General features: G+C 60.9%; 2 protein-coding genes across 3 annotated transcripts; both read left to right on the top strand.

The window, feature by feature from the left end:
* The first annotated feature begins 67 nt into the window (after positions 1–67).
* ACY1 (aminoacylase 1) lies at positions 68–5,879 on the top strand. 2 transcript variants are annotated; one of them, XM_088061793.1, is made up of 15 exons: positions 68–156; positions 1,430–1,562; positions 2,159–2,223; positions 2,724–2,828; positions 2,936–3,030; positions 3,221–3,297; positions 3,552–3,641; positions 3,882–3,938; positions 4,040–4,113; positions 4,234–4,283; positions 4,465–4,609; positions 4,692–4,760; positions 4,856–4,935; positions 5,093–5,153; positions 5,293–5,879. In XM_088061793.1, the coding sequence occupies exons 2-15, from the start codon at positions 1,454–1,456 to the stop codon at positions 5,455–5,457; spliced, it is 1,242 nt and encodes a 413-aa protein (XP_087917919.1). In that variant the 5' UTR covers positions 68–156; positions 1,430–1,453; the 3' UTR covers positions 5,458–5,879. The 2 variants fall into 2 exon arrangements, with proteins under 2 accessions (XP_087917919.1, XP_005522205.1); XM_005522148.3 differs by having other exon boundaries at positions 81–156; positions 1,418–1,562.
* A 1,388-nt stretch (positions 5,880–7,267) lies between these two features.
* On the top strand, positions 7,268–19,111 carry SEMA3G (semaphorin 3G). The gene is made up of 16 exons (XM_005522149.3): positions 7,268–7,355; positions 10,768–10,928; positions 11,925–11,987; positions 13,439–13,558; positions 14,211–14,301; positions 14,387–14,503; positions 14,756–14,898; positions 14,978–15,092; positions 15,194–15,263; positions 15,440–15,584; positions 15,832–16,063; positions 16,178–16,269; positions 16,535–16,576; positions 16,746–16,971; positions 17,251–17,390; positions 17,483–19,111. The coding sequence occupies exons 1-16, from the start codon at positions 7,268–7,270 to the stop codon at positions 17,945–17,947; spliced, it is 2,310 nt and encodes a 769-aa protein (XP_005522206.2). The 3' UTR covers positions 17,948–19,111.
* The last annotated feature ends 245 nt before the right edge of the window (positions 19,112–19,356 follow it).

Raw genomic sequence — 19,356 nt, 5'->3', positions numbered from 1 at the left:
GGAGGGTGCACGGTGCCCCTTGCGTGCACCCTGCCCCTCCTGCGTCCCCCGCTCCTCCCCTGCCCGCCCCTGCCCGCCTCCTGCGCGCTGCTGCCGGCGGGGCGGAGCGGAGCGGAGCGGGGCCGGGCGGGCAGCGCCGGCGGCAGCAGCGCTGAGGTAGGGCCGGGGGCGGCGGGGGGCCGAGCAGCGGGGCCGGGCAGCAGCGCCCGGCACCCCGCGGGTGGGTGCTCCGGTGCCTTCGCCCCCCCTTAAGCCCGGGCCAAGGTACCCTGCACCCCCCCGCCCCCCCTTGCATCCCTCCTCTACTCCCCTGCACTCCCTTGCCGCACTGTTGTGCACCCCTAACCACGGTATCTTGCACCCCCTGCACTCCTGACCACGGTATCCAGCACCCCTCTGCCCATGCTGAGCCTGCACCCCAATAACGCAGCTGCTGCAGCCCTAACCACGGTGTCCTGCCTGCCCTCTGCTAACCCCCTGAGCACAGTACCTCTGCAGCCCTACCCGCGGGACTCTGCGCTGCCCACAACTCCAACCATGGTGTCCCTGCATCCCAGCTGCAGAACTTCTGTACCCCACTGTGCCCCCTGCCTGCACCCCAGCCATGGTACCACTATACCCCACCTCTGCCCCTTTGCACCCCCAGACACCGTACCCCTGCACCCCTAACCACAGTCCCACTGCACCCCCCATAGCCTCCCTGCACCCTCTGCTCCCATACCCTCCCCGTGCTTGCCTTCACCCCTCCTGCTGAGCCCCCATGTGCCCCGAAGTACCCCACATCCTCCTGCTCCTCCAGCCACCCAGCTTCCCTCAAACACCTCCCACAGTAGCCTGTCACCCTAATGTGGTCCCCCAGTACCTCTATCCTCTGTTAACACTCTATCCCCCTTCACCACCCCCATTTCCCTGCACCCCCAGAGCCTTTCCTTGCAGCTCTCCTGCACCCGCTAGCCAGGCAGTTGCCCCTTTTTCCTGCCTGCGCCCCCTTACACCAGCATCCCGCCTTCCCTGCCTGCATCCCCCAGCATTCCCACAAACCTCTAACCCCTGGCTAATCCCAACTACCATGTCTCCCTACCCAACATACCCTTCTTCCCCTTTCCCCTCCTTCATACTCCCCCACCCTTGTCCCCCTTTCCTCCCAGCTAGCCCTTCCCTGGATTTCAGTCCTTGCCAGAGCATCGTAGCCCATCCTGGCACTATATCTGGGGCTGGAACATGTGTTTTGGGGGAAGAATGACAGGCCAGTGTGGGGGGCATGCCCCATCCTGCCCTGTACCCAAGTGGGGGGCATTTCTCTGAGACTCTCCCAGGAGTCCCACGAGACCTTTGTCCCATCGCCCTTTGGTTTCTATGACGACCAAGCATGCCGGTGGACTTTGGAGGGGCCAGTGGGTGATTAACCATCTTGCAGCTCTTTCCCCAGAGCTTTGCAGCCCTGGGCCCAGATATGGCACCTGGGAAGCCTGGGAAGAGCACGGGGGCCTCAGAGAACCCCTCGGTTACACTTTTCCGGGAGTACCTGAGGATTGACACTGTCCACCCTAAACCTGACTATGGTGAGGACTGGGGAGACGGGATGGGGAGCCAGGTGGGAATGGGGTAATGTGGCTTTGCAGCTCTGACCTTTGGATCCATGTGCCCAAGTCCTGTACTGGGGTGTTTTGATTGTGGTGTTAAGGAGCGAACTCCTTTGTGCCTTATCTCTGCTGGTGTCTTTGGTTAGGGCAGGAACGTCTCAGGTGCCCTCAGAGCTGTTGTTTGCTTCTTCTAGCCCTGTGCCCCTTGCCCCCCTTTCCATGCTGCCCTGGCTCTGGGATGGGGATGTCCTTCTGTGTAGGTCTCCTTCTGATAACATTTATGTCTTCCCACTAAAGTGCACTTTACTGGTGAGGAGATCCCTAAATTCCACTGGTGAAACACTCCCCCTGAACTCACCCCCCTTCAATTTATTTTTTTTTCATATTTCCCAAGTCCTCACCCCAAAGGGATGGTGATGAGCTGCTCATGGCCACTTCTTGTGTCCAGAACCTGCAGCACTTCTCCTCTCTTGTCACCTCTTTCCTTGGTCTGAGAACCCCACAGTGCCTTGGGGTCCCTGGGGGTTTGCAATGATGTAACTGACGTAACTCTGGGCATCCTCACTCTCCTCCAGATGCGGCTGTCCGGTTTCTGGAGCGTGTGGGCACCGACCTGGGCTTGGCCTGCCAAAAAGTGGAGGTGAGCAAGATGAGAAGCAGCCTTCAGTCTGTCCACCCATCCATCCATCTGCCTGCCTGCAGAGCTGGACAGGAGTGAATCCCCTCTGCCTGTAATCCTCTGCTGACCTGAGCCCTTCCTTAAGCCAGTGTTCTGGCTGCTCCCTGCTGACCTTTGCAGCTGCCTGTGCTATGATTAGCTGGGGACCTGGCAGTGTCACATTGGCTGGGGCTGTCCTGCTGGGCAGGATGTCCTGGGAGACTCCCAGGCACCAGGGGAAGATGCTGGGTTTGTCTCCCCTCTGAATGGCAGCCAGGTTTGCCACCTGCAGCCGGGCTTTGTCTGGCTCTGGGGGTTCAGGAAGGCCTGCTCCTGCTGCCTGCCCTTTCCCAGCGGAGAAAGGGGTGGCAGGTGGCATCCAGAGACTTTTCCCAAGCTGATGCTTTTTGGCTCCAGCCTGCTGGTCTAAGGCTTTCTGTCCCCATCCTGGACCCTGGTGACATCCTGCCTTCATCCCACAGGTGTGCCAGGGCCGTGTGGTGCTGATCCTGACCTGGCAGGGCACAAACCCCCGCCTGCGCTCCATCCTTCTCAACTCCCACACCGACGTCGTGCCTGTCTTCGAGGTGCTGGGACAGGACGAGGGGTGGGAAGGGCACGGAGAGGAGGATGGAGTGGAGTGGGGCTGGTCCCCTCTGTGCCACTCTGCCATCGTGGACGCTCTTCCCTGCAGGAGCACTGGACCTACCCGCCTTTCGAGGCAGTTAAAGACTCGCAAGGCAACATCTACGCCCGAGGTGCCCAGGATATGAAGTGTGTCTCCATCCAGTGAGTGGAGGGCTCTGCACCTGCTGGGTGAGCACGGTGCTGGTGGTGTCTCTGAGTGATGCAGGACAGGATGCCACTATCCCCAGGGTCACTGGGGCCAGAGGTGCTACTGCTTGACCTGCCCTGAGGTGGCTCAGAGCACGCAAACCCCTCTCCTGCACAATGACCGTACACTACCTTCCCTTGCAAGGTACCTTGAGGCCATCCGGAGGCTGAAGACAGAAGGGAAATCTTTTGCCCGCACCATCCACCTCACCTTTGTGCCTGGTGAGTCCCCAGGCTGTCCCCTCTCAGGAGGTACAGAAGGGGCTGGCAGCTGGGTGGTGCTCTGGAGTCTCCCATGGCACCACCCAGCCAGGCTCCCCAGGTATCGACCTCCCCTAGCTCAAGGCTGGAGAGGTTTCCATGTCCAAGGACATCAGGTGTGCTGATGGCATCCAGGCTGGCATGGAAGGAGGACTGGGTGTGGTGGGCTGGGGGATGCCCCAGTTCCTTCCTCCACGCCAGGCTCTCCCCCACAGATGAGGAGGTGGGCGGACACAAGGGCATGGAGATGTTCGTGCAGCGCCCTGAGTTCAAAGCACTCAACGTGGGCTTTGCCATGGATGAGGGTGAGTAGCGGTAGGGCTGGCACAGGGACGTGTCTCCTCTTGGCACACACTCCTCTTGGCATCACTCCCCAGGCAGGCACCAGCATCCCACGTGCTTCCAGGGACCCCCTTGGGGGATCCTTCCCCTGGGCAGTGACCCACACGATGCCAACCTGGAGGAAAATACTGCCAGGACAGAGCAGAGGGGGCACATCATGGTACCCCCATGCCCCACTGACCCCCTGTCTGTGCCTACCACAGGCCTGGCCAGCCCATCTGACACCTTCAGCGTTTTCTATGGCGAGAGGAGCCCATGGTGTGAGTATCTGTGTGTCCACTGCCCTATCCCTGGCTCTCCTGGGCACTGATGCTATCCCAGGCTTCCTGCTCAACCCTTCCCTCTACGCCTGCTGCTGCAGGGATAAAGGTGAAGTGCATGGGTAGCCCCGGGCACGGGTCCCGCTTCATCAGCAACACGGCGGCTGAGAAGATGGTAAGAGGGGGTACCCCCTGTGCACCCCCTGTGCACCCTCTGTGCACCCCCATGCCTGCCCTGCGCTGCCAGGCACCTGCCCATGGGGCTGCTCCTCACCTGCTGCTCTTCCCTCCCCAGCACAAAGTCATCAGCTCCTTCCTGGCCTTCAGGGAGAGCGAGAAGCAGAGGTAGGAGATGGGCAGCAGGATGGCAGTGGCTTAGTTCAGTCCTGGAGGGGGCCTTTGGGATCTCAAGCCAAGCTGTGATCTGGCACTGCTGCCCTGTGCCTCAGTTTCCCCATTTTGGGTGATGGCAGGGAAGCACTTCTCCCCAGGTGGCAGATAGTGACTGTCCCTTGCATCCCCTAAGGCTCAAGTCCGACTCAAGCCTGACCCTAGGGGATGTCACCTCTCTCAACATGACAATGCTGGAGGGGGGTGTCTCCTTCAACGTGGTGCCCTCCGAGATGGCTGCTGGCTTTGACATCCGCATCCCACCCACCGTGGACCTGAAGGTGGGCACCGTGCCAGCCTCACCCAGGAGAAGAGTGGGATGAGGGTACCCTGCTCACACCCCTCCTCTGGTCTCTGTCCCAGGCCTTCGAGGAACAGGTGGCCACATGGTGCCGTGGTGCCGGGGATGGTGTCACCTATGAGTTCCACCAGGTGAGGGATCTCAGCCACCTGGGCATATTGTGCCTGTCCCTCTTCTGCCAAGTGCCACCCCCTCGCCCCTTCATCTGCCCTCTCCCTCTTGTCAGAAATGCATGGACCAACACATCACCTCCACAGAGGAGTCGGACCCATGGTGGAAGGCCTTCAGTGGGGTCTGTAAGGACATGTAAGTAGTGTCCCCAAGAAGGGCAGGACCCTGACAGGGACATGAAGTCAGGTGGTCCCTACGGGTTTCTGAGGTCATGTCAGGTCTCTTTTCCCATGGGGTGTAAGTAGGACGAGGGACTCGACTGTCCATGCTGACACAGGGTCTCTCTTGACAGGAAGCTGCAGCTCAAGCTTGAGATCTTCCCAGCTGCCACTGACAGCCGCTACATCCGAGCGGTGAGTGTGGTGCCAGCCTGCCACAGGTCCCTCACCTGGGATGAGACCTGCAGCCCCAAGCAGGAGCTGTGTCCGGGTGAAAGGGAGCATGTGGTGCCCATGCCAGCTCTGACCTCACTCCATGTTTCCCCATCTCCAGGCAGGACACCCTGCTATTGGCTTTTCACCCATGAACCGCACCCCAGTGCTGCTCCATGACCACAACGAGTTCCTGAACGAGCAAGTCTTCCTGAGGGGCATCGAGATCTACGCCCGTCTCCTGACTGCCCTGGCCTCAGTGTCCCCGCTGCCCGCCGAGGGCTGAGTGCCCGGCGAGGGGCAGGAAGGGGGTGCCAAGCAGAGAGACCCAAGGCTTTAAAAGGAGGGGCAGGGGCTGGGCACAGCATAAACCTGCTAACGTGCTGGGGATTTAGATGGATGGCATCATGCCGTGTTGGTTATGTTCAGGGCTGGCCTGATGGTGACACCTGCAGGGTTGTGTCCCCCTTGGCCAGGTGCCAGTAAAGCCTCATGCCCAGGTGCCTCCAGCCTTTCCTGGTGTTGTCAGTGCCTCTTCCTGTCCCTGTGCCATCTCTGGCTGCACTGGCTGGGTGGTGAGGGGCTGGCCAGTGCCCCACTCTGCCTCCCCATGCCTTGTCCTGCCTCCCTGCCCACTTGCTGGGGGAGCTGGGGCTAGTGCTGCCCACCCTCCCTATCAATAAATCTCCTTGGTAAGCACAGCCTGGAGCAGGGTGGCCTGTCTGTCTGTCTGTCTGTCTGTCCATGATGGTGCTGCCCACAGGCACTGCAGATTTCCTCATGCAGTGCAGTTTGCTGGGGTGCTTCTCCTCCCCTGGGCTCACTGCCTGCATGACAGCAGTGCGGGCAGGATCCTGCCCGGGCAGGCTGAGGGGCCTCTGCTCCCGATGGGCCTCGGGGCACTGGTGCTGGGCTTCATTTGTTCCTTCCCTTCCTCCCTCCAGAGCTTCTGCAGCCTCCACAGCCCGTCTGGTCAGGGCAGGCAGCAGCGGGCCTGGGCAGGCACCTCTGCTCACCTGCCAGAGCTGCCATCGGCTGCATCTCCTCCCCGCTGCTTCCCAGCCCTGTGTGGCTCCCCAGCGCCCCGGGGTGTGGGATCTGTCCCAGCCATGCGGTTTCTTGGGGAAACCAAGGGCCCACTGAGCGAATTGGGGTGGTTTTACACTGCTCAGGAGACTTCCAGAGCTGCTCCACTACAAAAGGTTGGGGGTAAGCCAGGACCCTCTGGCCTCCTGACCTCTGTTTTATTTAAGAGAGCTGCTGGAACCCTTGTGGGGCTGGGGATAATGAGGCTGCCCCGTGCTGGGATGGGGAAGAGATGAGGCTGGTGGTGACAAAGCACCGAGGAAGAAGTCACCAGCTCCTCTGCTCCTTCCCCTCCATCCAGTGCAGGGGGAAGTCCAAGGTTTTTGGATGCGGGACACACCTGCCATGTGATGAGCAGGGATTCTCTGAGGTCTCGTACAACCACATCCCACGGCCCAGCAGCCCTGGGGGAGGTTGGCATGGGAGTGGTGTGGGTACCATGGGCTCCTTGCTGGCCAGGATCCTTGCCCAGGGTGCTGGCACCTTTGCAGGCAGACAGTGGTGCATCCCCTGCCCTGTCGGTGTGTGCTATGTGTGTCCCCCTCGACCCTACTCAGTCCTCTTCCCCCGCTGGCCTGATGTCCCCAGCTTACCTGGCACTGAGATGGGACCTCACAGCTGCGTGTTTGCTGGTGCTTGGAGATCACACGACGCTCAGCATCCTTCTCGGGGGGCAGGTCTGTCTGTCGTCTCCTACTCCCCCAGGAGCGCGAGGCTGGGGGACCAGAGCTTCCCTCCCTCGCTCCCCATCCCCAGGGACGAGGTGCTGGCAGGGTCACTTCTGGGGAAGGGGTCTGCAGTAAGGCCTAAAGCGATGCTGACAGGGGACACTTCGGAGGTGTGCGGAGTTCTCAGGGTCCCCGCGGGCGATGGGGCCGTCCCCCCGCGCATCCCCGCCGCCCAGGGCTGGGGTTTGGCGGGGCCGGGGCGGGCCGGGGCGGGCCGGGGGCGGTCGGATGTCGGCCCCATAAAAGCTCGATGCCACCGACGGCCGAGGGCGCGGCGGCGGGATGCGGGCAGCGGTGGCGGTGGCGGTGTCGCTGTGCTGGCTCTGGGCGGCGGGGCACAGCCTGCCCCGGCTCCGCCTGTCCTACCGCGGTGAGCCGGGCCGGGGGCACCTGCTGCGGGACGGGGGGGCTGACCACGGAGGGGTGTCCTCAGGGTCCCCCCTCCGGGGGCCGGGTGGGGACTTGGGGAGCCTCAGCTGCGGGCGCTGCACCCGAAGTGCGGGGTTTTTCTTGGTGTGGTCGGTGGGCAAATTGTGCTGGGGGCTCGGGCTGGGCTGCGGTTTCGGGGTTTGGCTGCTCGGCACCCTCCGCTCCCCACGCGGGACGTCTCCCCTTCCCCCGAGGAGGAGGAAGAGAGGAGCCGGGTGAAGGGGACAGGGGATGCGCCACCGGGCTCCGCGCCGGCCCCGTCGCTTCCCATGGGGGATCGTCTCCCACGCGGGGAAACTGAGGCACGGCGGCGTTCTGCCCCCGGCACGCTTTGGCTCGTGTGCTGGGTGGGTGCTGCGGTGCCCGGGTGGATCCCCCGTGCTCAGCATCCTGCCCTCGGCTGGGTGGGGGGGTCCCCGGGCTGCGAGCCCCGTGGCACTGGGGTGCGGGTGCTGGGTGCCGGGGCCCCTCGGGGGCTGCGGGGGCACTGCTTGGTTTTAATTAAAACTCTCTTTGTGATCCTGCTCTGGCTCGCCGCATCCCCCGCTCTGCCAACCTAATCCATGTGCTGCTCCAGCCAAACTTGACAGAGCCTGGGGCGCCCCAATCTCCTCCCGGCCTCAGAGCAACGAACCTGCTCTAAAAAAATCAACATAAAATAAATTGCATAACCTATATCTTCCCCCTTCCTTTCCAGAAGGGGGAAAGACCCGGGCAGCCCAGCAGTTCCAGAGCCTCGGGAGCTGCAGTGCCAGGGAGAGTCTGCTCCTATGCTGCCTGGGCTAGGGGTTCCCGAGTCTGGCTGCACCCCCTGCTCTGTCCTGGGGCACAGCAGGTCACCCCAGGGGCTGCCTCTCTCTTGAACGGGAAACTGAGGCACGCAGCCCCCCCCATCCCCTTACCCTGGGAGCCCGGGATGGCTCATGGCTCTGCCCCGTGATGCGATCCGGTGTCCTCAGGCTGGGTTTGGCAGCAGGGCGAGGAGATTTGGGGTCTCAGCAGGAGAATCGTGGGGCTCAGGGTCTGGCTCAGTGTCTGATCCACTCCAGCACAAAGTCCAGCCGTGCGGGGCCGTTTCCCAGGTGCGAGGAGCTGCCCGGGGCGGGGTGGAACCTCCTCAGCCTCCCACGGGGAACGAGCCACCTTTGGAAGCTTTTTTTTGGGACTTTTTTTTTTTTTTTTTTCTCCCCTTAAGCTGATTATTCCATTCGTCTTCCAAATTGGAAACAGAAACTGAAATTTCCCATGAAACAAATTGTGCCACCGCCTTCTCCCCGGGGGAAGAAAAAAAAAAAGAAAAAGAAAATTTCAATTAAAGACATTAGAGCCTCTGAAAATAAAAAAACCGTGGTGAGCTGAAGCTGTTTGTGCAGAGCGCCTCGACCTGGGCTCTGCGTGCCTGGTGGCCCTGGCTGTGAGGTGACTTTGGGGGGTGACAGGGACAGGCGTTGTGCTGTGGGTGCAGTGGTGGCCATGCACTCAGCTCTCCCTCACACTTTAAACCACTCTTTTCCTTTTGTTTCTACGTCCAGCAGTGGCTCATGTAAGAGAGGAAAAGAGCATTTTGCTGCTGTGTGGACCAGAAGCATTGCCCTGTGCTCTTTGCTGTCTGTCCCGAGGGACCCCCACTGGGGGGTGGCTCCCGTGGGAGCCCCACCCTGGGGTAAAGGTGTCCCAGGGATGGATGGGGCACGGCAGGGGCTGCTCCCTGGGGACTTGAAGAGGAAGGCGCCCTGAGCCAGTGTAACCCGAGGCACAGGAGGAATTCGCCAGGTCTGGGGGAGAAGGGGAAGCCTTGCCTGAAACAATGAAGGGAGCCTGCCGGCTTTGCCAGTGTTGTTTTGACCTGGGAAAATATTATTGCTGAGCAAGAATAGAAGGAGCCGACAGCGTTTTCCTGGGCTGGACGCGGCGATACGGGAGGACCTGATGCTGGGAGGGCACCGGGAGGAGGGTACCAGCCTGGGTGGAGAGACCACCACTGCCTGGAGCCAGCTCTGCTTGCAAGCACGGGGAGGATGAGGATGGAGCCGCTGGGACTATATCCTCTGTGCCACTGGCATCAGCAGTTAGGGGACTGGGACTGCCCTTGAGCAGGGATAGGATGTGTCATGGGGTGAAGGTGTCGTCTCCAGCTTGGGATGGACCTTGTCTCCCTTGCAGGACCTAGATGAGGCATTTCTCACCAGGATGGGTCACTATGTCACTGGCCATCTCCTTGCTGGAAGTGACAAATGTCTTCCCAGCAAGAGCAGGACTTGGTACCCCAGTGTCCTGACCCATGGTGACTGGATTTGTCCCAGTACCACCTTCCCCCTTACAGGGACATGTGTGAGAGACGCTCAGGCTGGGTGTTTCCCTGGGGTCAGCAGCAGTGGCCGGCGCTCTTCCGGGCTGGAGGGTGTTTGGGGACAGAGCTGTGCTCATCAATGGTGCTTTGTCCTTCTCCTCCTTCTTTGTCTGGCAGGCACAGTGGCCTGGCCTGGGGTCGGGATGGGTTTTCAGAGCCCCACAAAGCTGAGCAATTCCCTCTGGCCCTCTCCCTCTGGCAGCTGTGGAAGCTGTGTGGGCGCCACCATGCCGGCTTGATGACCCTGAAAGTAATTTCCCACTGGAATTCAGTCGAGCCACTGCCCCCGTGTCATCGTCACTGTGAGGGTCCCCTTGGCATCCCACGAGATTCAGGTTTGGGCTTGCTTTGGGGACTTTGACTGTCAGACCCTGTTGCTTTGGGATGTGATGTCCATCCCAGGGATGCAACCTGTCCATCCCAGGGATGCCCCTGTGCTGGTGCTTCTCCCCAAGTGCCTCATCTGTACCAGAGGGATACAGCCTTCCTATCAGTGACTTCTGGTGGCAGTGGCAGCAGCGGGCTTTGTCTGGCAGTTTCCCCATGGCACTGGCCGGGTGCCTGCTATTGTGTCATTGGCTGGCACTCAGCAGGGACAGGACCTGCCTTCTGTCCACCCTGTGTCCGGTCTCACCACCATCCCAGCTCTGCGTGAGCCCAGCCTGGGGCTGATGGCACAGCCCAGCTTGCTGTGGCACGGCTGCAGTAGGAGTCTGGAGTGGTTCAGCCAAACCTTGCTGGGGGTGGCAACCTTGCCTGGGACCCTGCTGCTTGTTGGCTCTGCAGCTTTGTCCTTGGCTGGCACGGAGAACAGCACTCCAGCCGGGTTGAGGCTGGGATGTTCATGTCTCCAGGAAGGGATGGAGACACATGCTGCAGTCTGGAGTGGCTGTGAGCAGCATTGCTGACTCCAGGACAACTCCATGATACTCAGAAGCAACAGCTCAGAGGAACCCTTGGGGCTGGGCTGGCTTCTGCTGATGCTTTCATCTCTTCCTGGCAGAGCTTTTAGGCACCAACCGCTCCGTCCTCTTCTTTGGTCACCGCGGCTTCCTGGGCTTCCGCTCCCTCTACCTGGACGAGTATCGTGACCGGCTCTTCATCGGGGGGAAGGATGTGCTCTACTCCCTACTCCTGGACAGGGCCAGTGCAGATGCCAAGGAGGTGAGCTGGGTGCTGCTGAACATCCTGGGGTATCTGTCCCCACCCTGGCCCCCTGTGGATCTGTCGGTGCCCAGCTGAGCCAGGCAAAGTCACTCTGAAACAAGACCTGCCCTGGGGACAGCCTCATCTCAAGTGCCTCCAAGTTATTCCATAAACTTGTAGTGCCTGTCAAGGGCAGGCTGGAGGAAAATTAGTTGGCAGTTCAGCCTAGAAGACTGGTGGTGCAGCTCACCAGTACTGAGCATTGTTTTGGACCTCACTCTTCTAAAAAACTGCCATTGGGAGATTGAGTGCTGCCCATCCCCATCTGGGCATCCCCTTCACAGGCCAAATATTCAGCTGAATGCCTGCAGAGACAAGGAGCTAAAGGGATCCACCACTGCAAGAAGTTGTTCCAGGGTTCACCTGGCAAATCCCCCAAATCTCTCCTGGTTCCTCGGTGGGAGAGGTGATGGACCAGAATGATGGTGCTGGGTGGTGGCTCCCCTCCTCTTTCAGCCTCTCCACTTTGACTTTATGTTTTTCAAACGTGGCTCTGGGCTGTTTCTAGCTGAAGGAGGAGGAGGAGGAGGAGGAAATTAAGTGCCCCTCGGCCTGCTGGGTCACTGCGGTGGGGTCAAGGGCTTGTGTACCCAAGCTGCCCTTGGTCTGAGAGCTGCTAAAGGCTGTGTGGGACATGGACTTCATCACTCCTGCTGTCCCCTGGGCACCCTTTCCCCAGGCCACCCACAAGCCCACCCCCCTCCAGGCCAGCTCCAGCCATCCCCAGCATGACCACCCAAATCCAGCCCAGCTGTGGGCAGTGACTGCCAGGATGCATCTCCCCAGGAGGGTCCTGCTCGGGGTTGTAGGGTGGGAGTTCTGGGCTGGGTGGGCTCCAGGGAGCTGTGGTTGCTGTCTCCATCCCCTTGTCACTGGCAGCCTGGGGATGTGGATTTGCATGGCTGGGTCCCTGCTGTCCCTGGTCCCTGCTCCAACAGACCCTTTGTGTTCCAGATCTATTGGCCACCACGCCCTGGGCAGACGCAGGAGTGTTTTCAGAAGGGGAAGGATCCAGGGGTGAGTCTTTCCCCGTGTGTGTTCTGCTCTGAGCTGGGGGGCCCCTTGTGCCAGATGGCTCACCCCATCAGTTGGGGTTGTGCCATGTCACCTGCCAGAGATGTCCCTGGGGCTCAGGGGCCAGTTAATCCTAGTACAAGAGGGAAACTGAGGCAGGGAGTCTGTGGCCAATCCTGGCCACACAAGAGGCTTGCTCCAGGCTCTGGAAATCCTGTCTCAGTTGCTCTGCTCAGCCCTGTGGCCAGTGTGTCCCATTGTGGCTGCATGAGCAGGCAGGGATAGCTGGGCTCTGGGACCAGAGCTTGGAGGGACCAGAACCCCCATGCTGTGCTCCAGACCCCAGCAACACTGCCTGGCCCATCCTGGCTGTCCCTGATGGTGGGAAATCTGTAACGAGCTCAGGTTTGGTGACCTTGTTCCCTAAACCTTACCCCTCTTTGCATTCCCCTGCCCCGATATAAAACAGGACTGTGGCGGGGAGAAAGTCCCCAAGGCTCCCCTGGCCCAGACAAATTGCTCCCAGGAGTCCCTGTTCTGCTCTCTGTGTTTATTTTACCAGCTCTCACCGACAGATCCAAGCCAGGGCAGGCTTAACTTTTTATTTTTCTTGAACATATATTTTTCTTCACTTGCAAAGGGAAAATAAACAGCAGGAGGCTGGGAACCCCCGGGGCGGCTCGGCAGCGGTGTTCCCAGCAGATGAGGGGCCTCGCATCCCGCTGTGGAGGGGACAATGGAGGGCAGGCAGGGCTGGTGCTGGCCAGGGGGAGCTGCCAAACTAATGGTGGAGAAGGATGGGAGCCCTTTTCCAATGGGAACTGCCAGGAGAGAATGCACAAAGTCAGAGGTGGCAGGTCTCCAGCCCTGGGAGTGTCGCTGCTGCCGTCCCCCAGAGAAGGGGACAATTCCAGACAGCAGCGACCAGAGCTGTTCTGGAGGCAGCCCAGGATGCCTGTGGGTCTCTGTCTCCACTGTTTCCTCCTTTTGTTTCATCCCTGGCGTAAGCAGGAACATGACAGGGAAGGATGTCTCCGCATCTGGTCACGTCCTGGGCGCCAGGGGTTTGGTGGCAGGGTTTGGAGCTTGCAGGGCAAGTGACGTTGCTCCCCTGGCTAGTGTGGACTGTGTGACAGTGCACAGGTGCCTGTGGGCAGGAGATGCCCAGGTGGCAATTGGATGCCATGTGGTTCCCCTGGGATGCTCTTGGCAGCAGGAGGACCAGTAAAAAGCTGTGTCATTTTGGAATGGGCTGGGGTCCACCCAGATGGAGTCCATACAAGCCCTGTCAGTGGGCACAGGCTGCCACCCCAGATCCCTGGCACCAGGCTGGAGGCAGGGAGCCAGGGCTGGGGCTCACCCACTGTCGTAGGGCCCCAGGCAGAGGCAGGGAGCTGGGGTTGGGCAAAGCACCAATACCTGGTGACCCTTCCTCTCCCCTGGTGTCCCCCCAGACTGACTGTGCCAACTATGTCCGTGTGCTGCACCCCTACAACCGGACACACTTGCTGGCCTGCGGGACAGGTGCCTTCCACCCCATGTGCACCTTCATCTACGTGGGGCACCGTGGCGAGGTAGGGCAGCATCCCCAGCAGGACACCCCTGGAATGCAGATCCCCATTGCCTGCCTCTCTCCTGAGGGGCTTTGGGACTGCATGGGGACACTGGATGTGTAGTTTGCTCTAACCTGAATACTGGTGGCGGGGGGAGTGTCAGGAACCAGCTCCCTGCTGTCCCTTTGTCCTTCTGCTACCCCTGGATTGGGGTGTGGGGGGTGTGTGTGTGTGTGTGTAAAATCCAGCTTTCCCACCTGTCTGGCCTGGGATCTCCTTTATAGACATGTCCCCAGGGTCTGGTGTCCTGACAGGGGCTGAGGCGGGGGTGCTCCTCTCCCAGCTCACTTCTCAATAAATCAAGTTGGCTAGGGTGGAATGGCAGGACAGCCCTCAGAGCCCTCCCCACAGTCTGGCCCTGTTTGGGCAGCAGGAGCCTTCTCTGTACCATGATGACTCTGACCAGGCGGGTGGGCAAGCAAAGGGGCAAGCTGGAGGGGCTGGTGGATCCCCTTCAGCTGCTGTGCACCCTCATGGGATCAGTCTTGCCTCAAAAAGCGTGGATCCTGCTTCCAGATGGTCCTTTGGGTGCACTGAGTGCAAGTTGGGCAGGGACCTGAGCTGGCCCCTGCCCGGGCACAGCCCAGGGCTCACCTGCCTGCTCCCTCCCCAGCACACCTTCAGCCTGGACACTGCCAGCGTGGAGAACGGCCGGGGCAGGTGCCCGCACGAGCCCAGCCGTGCTTTCGCCAGCACTGTCATCGGTGGGTTGTCTTCCTCCGGATCTGGGAGCCTCTGGGGTGTGTCCCAGGGATGGTCCCCGTGCCACCCAGCTGGGTGTTTTTGCAGGTGGGGAGCTGTACGCTGGCCTCACCGCAGATTTCCTGGGACGTGATCCCGGTGTTTTCCGCAGCATGGGGACCCGCTCCGCCCTGCGCACAGAGGTGGACCAGCGCTTGCTCAACGGTAACAGCTTCCCTCTGCCTCTCCATTTCCCCCAGCAGGGCTAATGCCAGGGACCACGAACCTTGTGGTGGCCAGAGCATCTGTGGCCATGGTGCAGCATCCCCCGTGCCAGCTAAGAGCAGGGAAAGGCACCAGGGCAGCAAGGTCTGGGGGATGGTCCCGGCTGGCATCCAGCCCCAGCATGGACTGGGGGTCTGGAGCTGGTGGCTGTGCCCTCTCTCCCCACCTGACATGGCCAGATCTTGCCTGTAGATCCCAAATTTGTGGCAGCCCACTTGATCCCAGACAATGATGACCGGGACAACGACAAAGCCTATTTCTTCTTCACGGAGAAGGTGGTGGAGGCAGACAGCAAGGAGCACGCCATTGTCAGCCGTGTGGGGCGTGTCTGCGTGGTAAGATGCTGGTGGGGACCATGGGGGACAGGCATGCACCAAGTCACAGCAGTGGCCCTGATACTCCCTGTCCCTGCAGAATGATGCTGGTGGCCAGAGGGTGCTGGTCAACAAGTGGAGTACTTTCAACAAGGCCCGGCTGGTGTGCTCAGTCCCTGGCCCTGGTGGCATTGACACCTACTTTGATGAGCTAGGTAAGGTGTGCATGGAGGTGTATCTCACTGGGGCTAGACACTTAGTTGGTGGCCACTCACTCAGTTGGATTCCAGGAAAAAAAACATGCTTTCATTTCCAGAGGATGTCTTCTTGCTGAGGACGAAGGATAGGAAGAGCCCGGAGATCTATGCCCTTTTCAGCACTGTCAGGTGGGTAGTCCAGCTCCAGCCTCTGGGGACATCTAGCTGCAGCTGCCCATGACCTGCCCTGTCACTGTCACCAAGGGTTGCTGGCTGCTCCCCTGGTCTGTCTGGGTTTGTCAGTGTTCCCACTGCCAACAGCACCAAGCATGGCTCTGCTCAAGCCACTGTCCATCCCCTTGCAGCCACGTTTTCCGGGGTTCTGCTGTCTGTGTGTACCGCATGGCCGACATCCGGGAAGTCTTCAATGGGCCCTTTGCCCACCGAGAGAGCCCCCATCACCAGTGGGGTGCCTACGAGGGCAGGGTGCCCTACCCACGGCCGGGTGTGGTGAGTGACTCCCTGGAGCTCCTGGCCCCCTCTGCTCCTCCAACTGCTCTTCTGGGGTGGTGATGGAGCCATCCCCCATCTTCTCACCTGCTGGAGAGGTCAGCTGGTCTGGCAAAGGGGTGGAAAAGATGGATTCCAAAATGGAAGGCAGAGAGGGACCCAAAACAGCTCTGACGGGTGATGGAGGGGGAAGGAGTGATGGGTGCTGGGGTGGCTGGGCTGAGCTGGTCCCCTCTTGTCCCTGCAGTGTCCCAGCAAGACCACCAACCAGCCCCGGCGGCAGTACGGCACCACCAAGGACTTCCCTGACGAGGTGCTGCACTTCGCCCGCGCTCACCCGCTCATGCACAAGCCCGTGTACCCCCGGCACCGCCGGCCCCTCCTCGTGAAGACTGACCTGCCCCACCGGCTGCGCCAGCTCGTGGTGGACAGGGTGGAGGCCGAGGATGGGCAGCACGACATCCTCTTCCTCGGCACAGGTGAGCAGCAGGAGCAGAGTGCAGGACGGAGCAGCAGAGCTGGGGGTCCCAGTGGGCACCCCCCTGGGCTGTGTGATGCAGGGTGCTCACACCTCCATCCTCCTTGGTTCCCAGATGCTGGCTCGGTGCTGAAGGTGGTGGTCATACAGAAGACTAGCTCAGCCGTGACTGAAGAAGTCATCCTGGAGGAGCTTCAGGTTTTTAAGGTGACATTTACTGCCCCACTTGCAAGGGAGGGGGTAGTGGGGTGGGCTCAGGTTGGGGACACATGTGGGGATGGAGGCTCAGGGCTGTCAGTGCACTGTTGGTCACTGGAAGGTCTCAGGGTTGTGAGGGTAGAGGGTGGCTGGGGTTATTTTCACCTTCCCCAAAGCATTTCTGATGCTCTGCCATGCCCTGGTGTCTCTGAATGAGCCAGGCTGTCTGTGATGAGGATTATGCCAGCCTGATGTCCACTCCCCTCCCCTACAGATGCCTGTGCCCATCACCCAGATGGAGATCTCCGTCAAGCGTGTGAGTACAGATGCGGCTCGGCCACGGGGCTGGGGACTGGCAGGTGATCACCTGTGGTCGCCAGCCTCTTAAAGCCATGTGATGCTTGCCCTGGGATGTCCTGGCTGGGCCCTCAGGAGCCAAGCCCATGGGGGTTGCCAACAAAACCACCTTGGTGCTGTTCCCCCAGCAAACGCTGTACGTGGGCTCCAGCCTAGGGGTGGCCCAGGTACGGCTGCACCAGTGTGAGTCCTACGGCACCGCTTGTGCCGAGTGCTGCCTGGCCAGGGATCCCTACTGTGCCTGGGATGGCACTGCCTGCACCCACTACCAGCCCTCCGGCAAGCGCCGCCAGCGCCGCCAGGACGCCCGTCACGGCAACCCTGCACACCAGTGTCTGGACCAGAACCTGACCGGTGAGAGACTGGGGGGCCCGCAGGGCTGAGGGGCTCCTCCAGGTGCCCCAAGATGTCCTGACATGTGCAGCCCTAGCACACAGAGGGGCTTGTAACCATTCTGCTGTTCATCTCATAGACCAGGGCATGCCCCAAGAGAAGGTGGGTGCTGCTGGGGCTGGGTCTGGCCACTGGGAGAAAAGGGGATGAAGCCCCACGGTGGCCAAGGGGGGCTGACACCTGGGCGGGTGGAAGCCTGGCTCTGCCCTCCCTGTGAGCCTGTGCCTGTGTTTGCCCTAGTGGATGATTTTGAGAGCGTTGAGGAGAAGGTGCTTTATGGGGCAGAGGACAACAGCACTTTCCTGGAGTGTGTTCCCCGGTCCCCGCAGGCCAGCGTGCAGTGGTTTGTCCAGAGGCCCCCTGATGAGCAGCGGGATGAGGTGAGGCTCCCTTGCTCCCCGCTCCCCTTGTGGGGATACAGCAGGGATGTGGGGCCAGACCTGGACCCTCCCAACCTCCTGGTGGCCGACAGGTGAAGACAGATGAGCGGATCCTGCAGACGGAGCACGGGCTGCTTTTCCGCAAGCTGCACCGGCACGATGCCGGTGTCTACTACTGCAAAACGCTGGAGCACGGCTTCACGCAGACAGTGGCCAAAACCACCCTGGAGGTGATCACCAGCGAGCAGCTGGCACACACCTTCCCCCAGGGGCCAGGGGACGAGCTCCCACACCTGCTCTGCCCCGAGCCCCGGCTGGTGCCACAGGCTCCCAAAACCTGGTTCAAGGACATCATGCACCTCATCAGCTCCCAAAACCCGCGGCGGCTGGAGGAGTACTGTGCCCGCCTCTGGTGCAGCAGCCGCCCCCACCACCGCAAGAACAAACTGGCCCAGGCCAAGCTGGTCCTGGCTGGTGTGGACGTGGCCAGGAAGGGACGGACAGCCAAACCCCACAGCGAGAGGAACCGCGTGCCCCGGCAAGCACCGGCCACTTAGAGAGGGCGGGGTAACGGATGTGGGGCAGCGGCGGAGGAGTACCAGCTCCCTGTGCTGCTGGTGGCGCTGGGGGCCTCTTGCCCTGCTGGGTGGCTTGCAGTGCTGCCAGCCTGGTCCCCCTGGTGAGTGGATGGGCAGGTCCCTGTCACCCTCAGTGGCTGCAGGATCACCTCACAAACAGGTGGTGAGGTGGGACACGTTGGCCCCCCCTTGCTCTTGCAGGTGATGTAGCAGCTGGGGGCCGTAGTCCCTGGGTGGACTGGGGCACAGTGGCACGGTGCCACCCAGGCCATGCTGTCTCCCAGATGCTGGCTGGATCCCTCTGTGAATACTGGGGCCGTGTGTGGTGCCGTGGGAGTGGCTGATGGCTCCAGGCTCTTTCCACAGCAGCACAAAGCCTGGGGAAGATGATGCCTGCTCATACTGGGGGAAAGCCAGCATCATCCCAAAAAGCCTCTATGTGCAGGAGGAGCCCTGTCACCCGCTGTGCCTGGGGAGCCGGAGCTGTGCTGTACCACCCAGGGTGGATCCTGGAGGACAGGGCTCCTTCCTACCTTCCCTTGGCACTGGGACACACTCAGCAGTGCCAGCCCGTTCCTGGGTGCAGCTCCCCACTTCCCCTCTGACTGTTCCACAGCCACAGTTTTAGGGCTGGACAGGGCTGGGAAGAAAAGCAAACGGCTGTGGGCAGGTTAGACCTGTTCCTGGGTAAACACTGGGAGAGGCACTAATGCCACTGTTTTCACTGTGCCCAGGTGGGAGCAGGGACAGGCAGAAGACAGCCCCAGCAGAGTTTGGGGGGCTGCACCACAGCTGGGGTGGTTTCTGCTGGTTGGTGGCCCCACAGGGCTGGGTGGGACATGGCTGGTTTGGGTGGGATCCTGCTGCCTGGTGGAGCTAAACCAGCACCCAGAGCCTTCCCCAAACGCAGGGGCTGGGGGTAGGTGCATGGAGGGCACCTCCAGGCTGCCAGCAAGGTGCTCCTTGCTTTCCTCACCCGACATGAGCTCACTCATGGTCAGCCCAGGGTGATAAAGATCTGCCCCTTCCTGAGGCAGGGCAGTCCCACACAATGGTGTGAACTGCAGCTCTGCTGGGACCGGCATTGTTCAGAGCTGGAGGAACGGGAAAGAAAAATAATAATAATAGTAATTAAAAGGCCCTAAATAGCTCACACAAAGCCAGGTCGTGATATCATCTCTCCTCCCTGTGTGTGTTTGTGCTGCAGCAGTGGCTCCCCAGGAGCAGAGGCCCTCGGCAGCACTGCCCCGTCCCATTGAGACAGACTGGGGGTCCTGGCCCCCTTCTCCAGCTCCCTGTCCCACCTCTCCTGCAAACTCCATGTGTCTCCTGGGATTGGAGAGCTGCGGTGAGGCTGGCAGGCTGGGACATGTCCTGCAGGGAGGGGA

Source organism: Pseudopodoces humilis, chromosome 13, assembly GCF_049639895.1.
Source record: "Pseudopodoces humilis isolate 2021_Gansu_Grassland_sample_001 chromosome 13, ASM4963989v1, whole genome shotgun sequence".
In the NCBI taxonomy this organism is placed as follows: Eukaryota; Metazoa; Chordata; class Aves; order Passeriformes; family Paridae; genus Pseudopodoces; species Pseudopodoces humilis.
Note: the sequence above shows the minus strand (reverse complement) of the source record. Positions and strands in the feature narration are given on the sequence as shown.

Coding starts and splice junctions, on each gene's coding strand:
- ACY1 (XM_088061793.1), top strand. CDS start 1,454: ATGGCACCTGGGAAGCCTGGGAAGAGCACGGGGGCCTCAGAGAACCCC. Junction 4,114..4,233: donor ACACGGCGGCTGAGAAGATG/GTAAGAGGGGGT, acceptor TTCCCTCCCCAG/CACAAAGTCATCAGCTCCTT. Junction 4,610..4,691: donor CACCCACCGTGGACCTGAAG/GTGGGCACCGTG, acceptor TCTCTGTCCCAG/GCCTTCGAGGAACAGGTGGC.
- SEMA3G (XM_005522149.3), top strand. CDS start 7,268: ATGCGGGCAGCGGTGGCGGTGGCGGTGTCGCTGTGCTGGCTCTGGGCG. Junction 14,302..14,386: donor TTTCGCCAGCACTGTCATCG/GTGGGTTGTCTT, acceptor GTGTTTTTGCAG/GTGGGGAGCTGTACGCTGGC. Junction 14,504..14,755: donor GGACCAGCGCTTGCTCAACG/GTAACAGCTTCC, acceptor TCTTGCCTGTAG/ATCCCAAATTTGTGGCAGCC.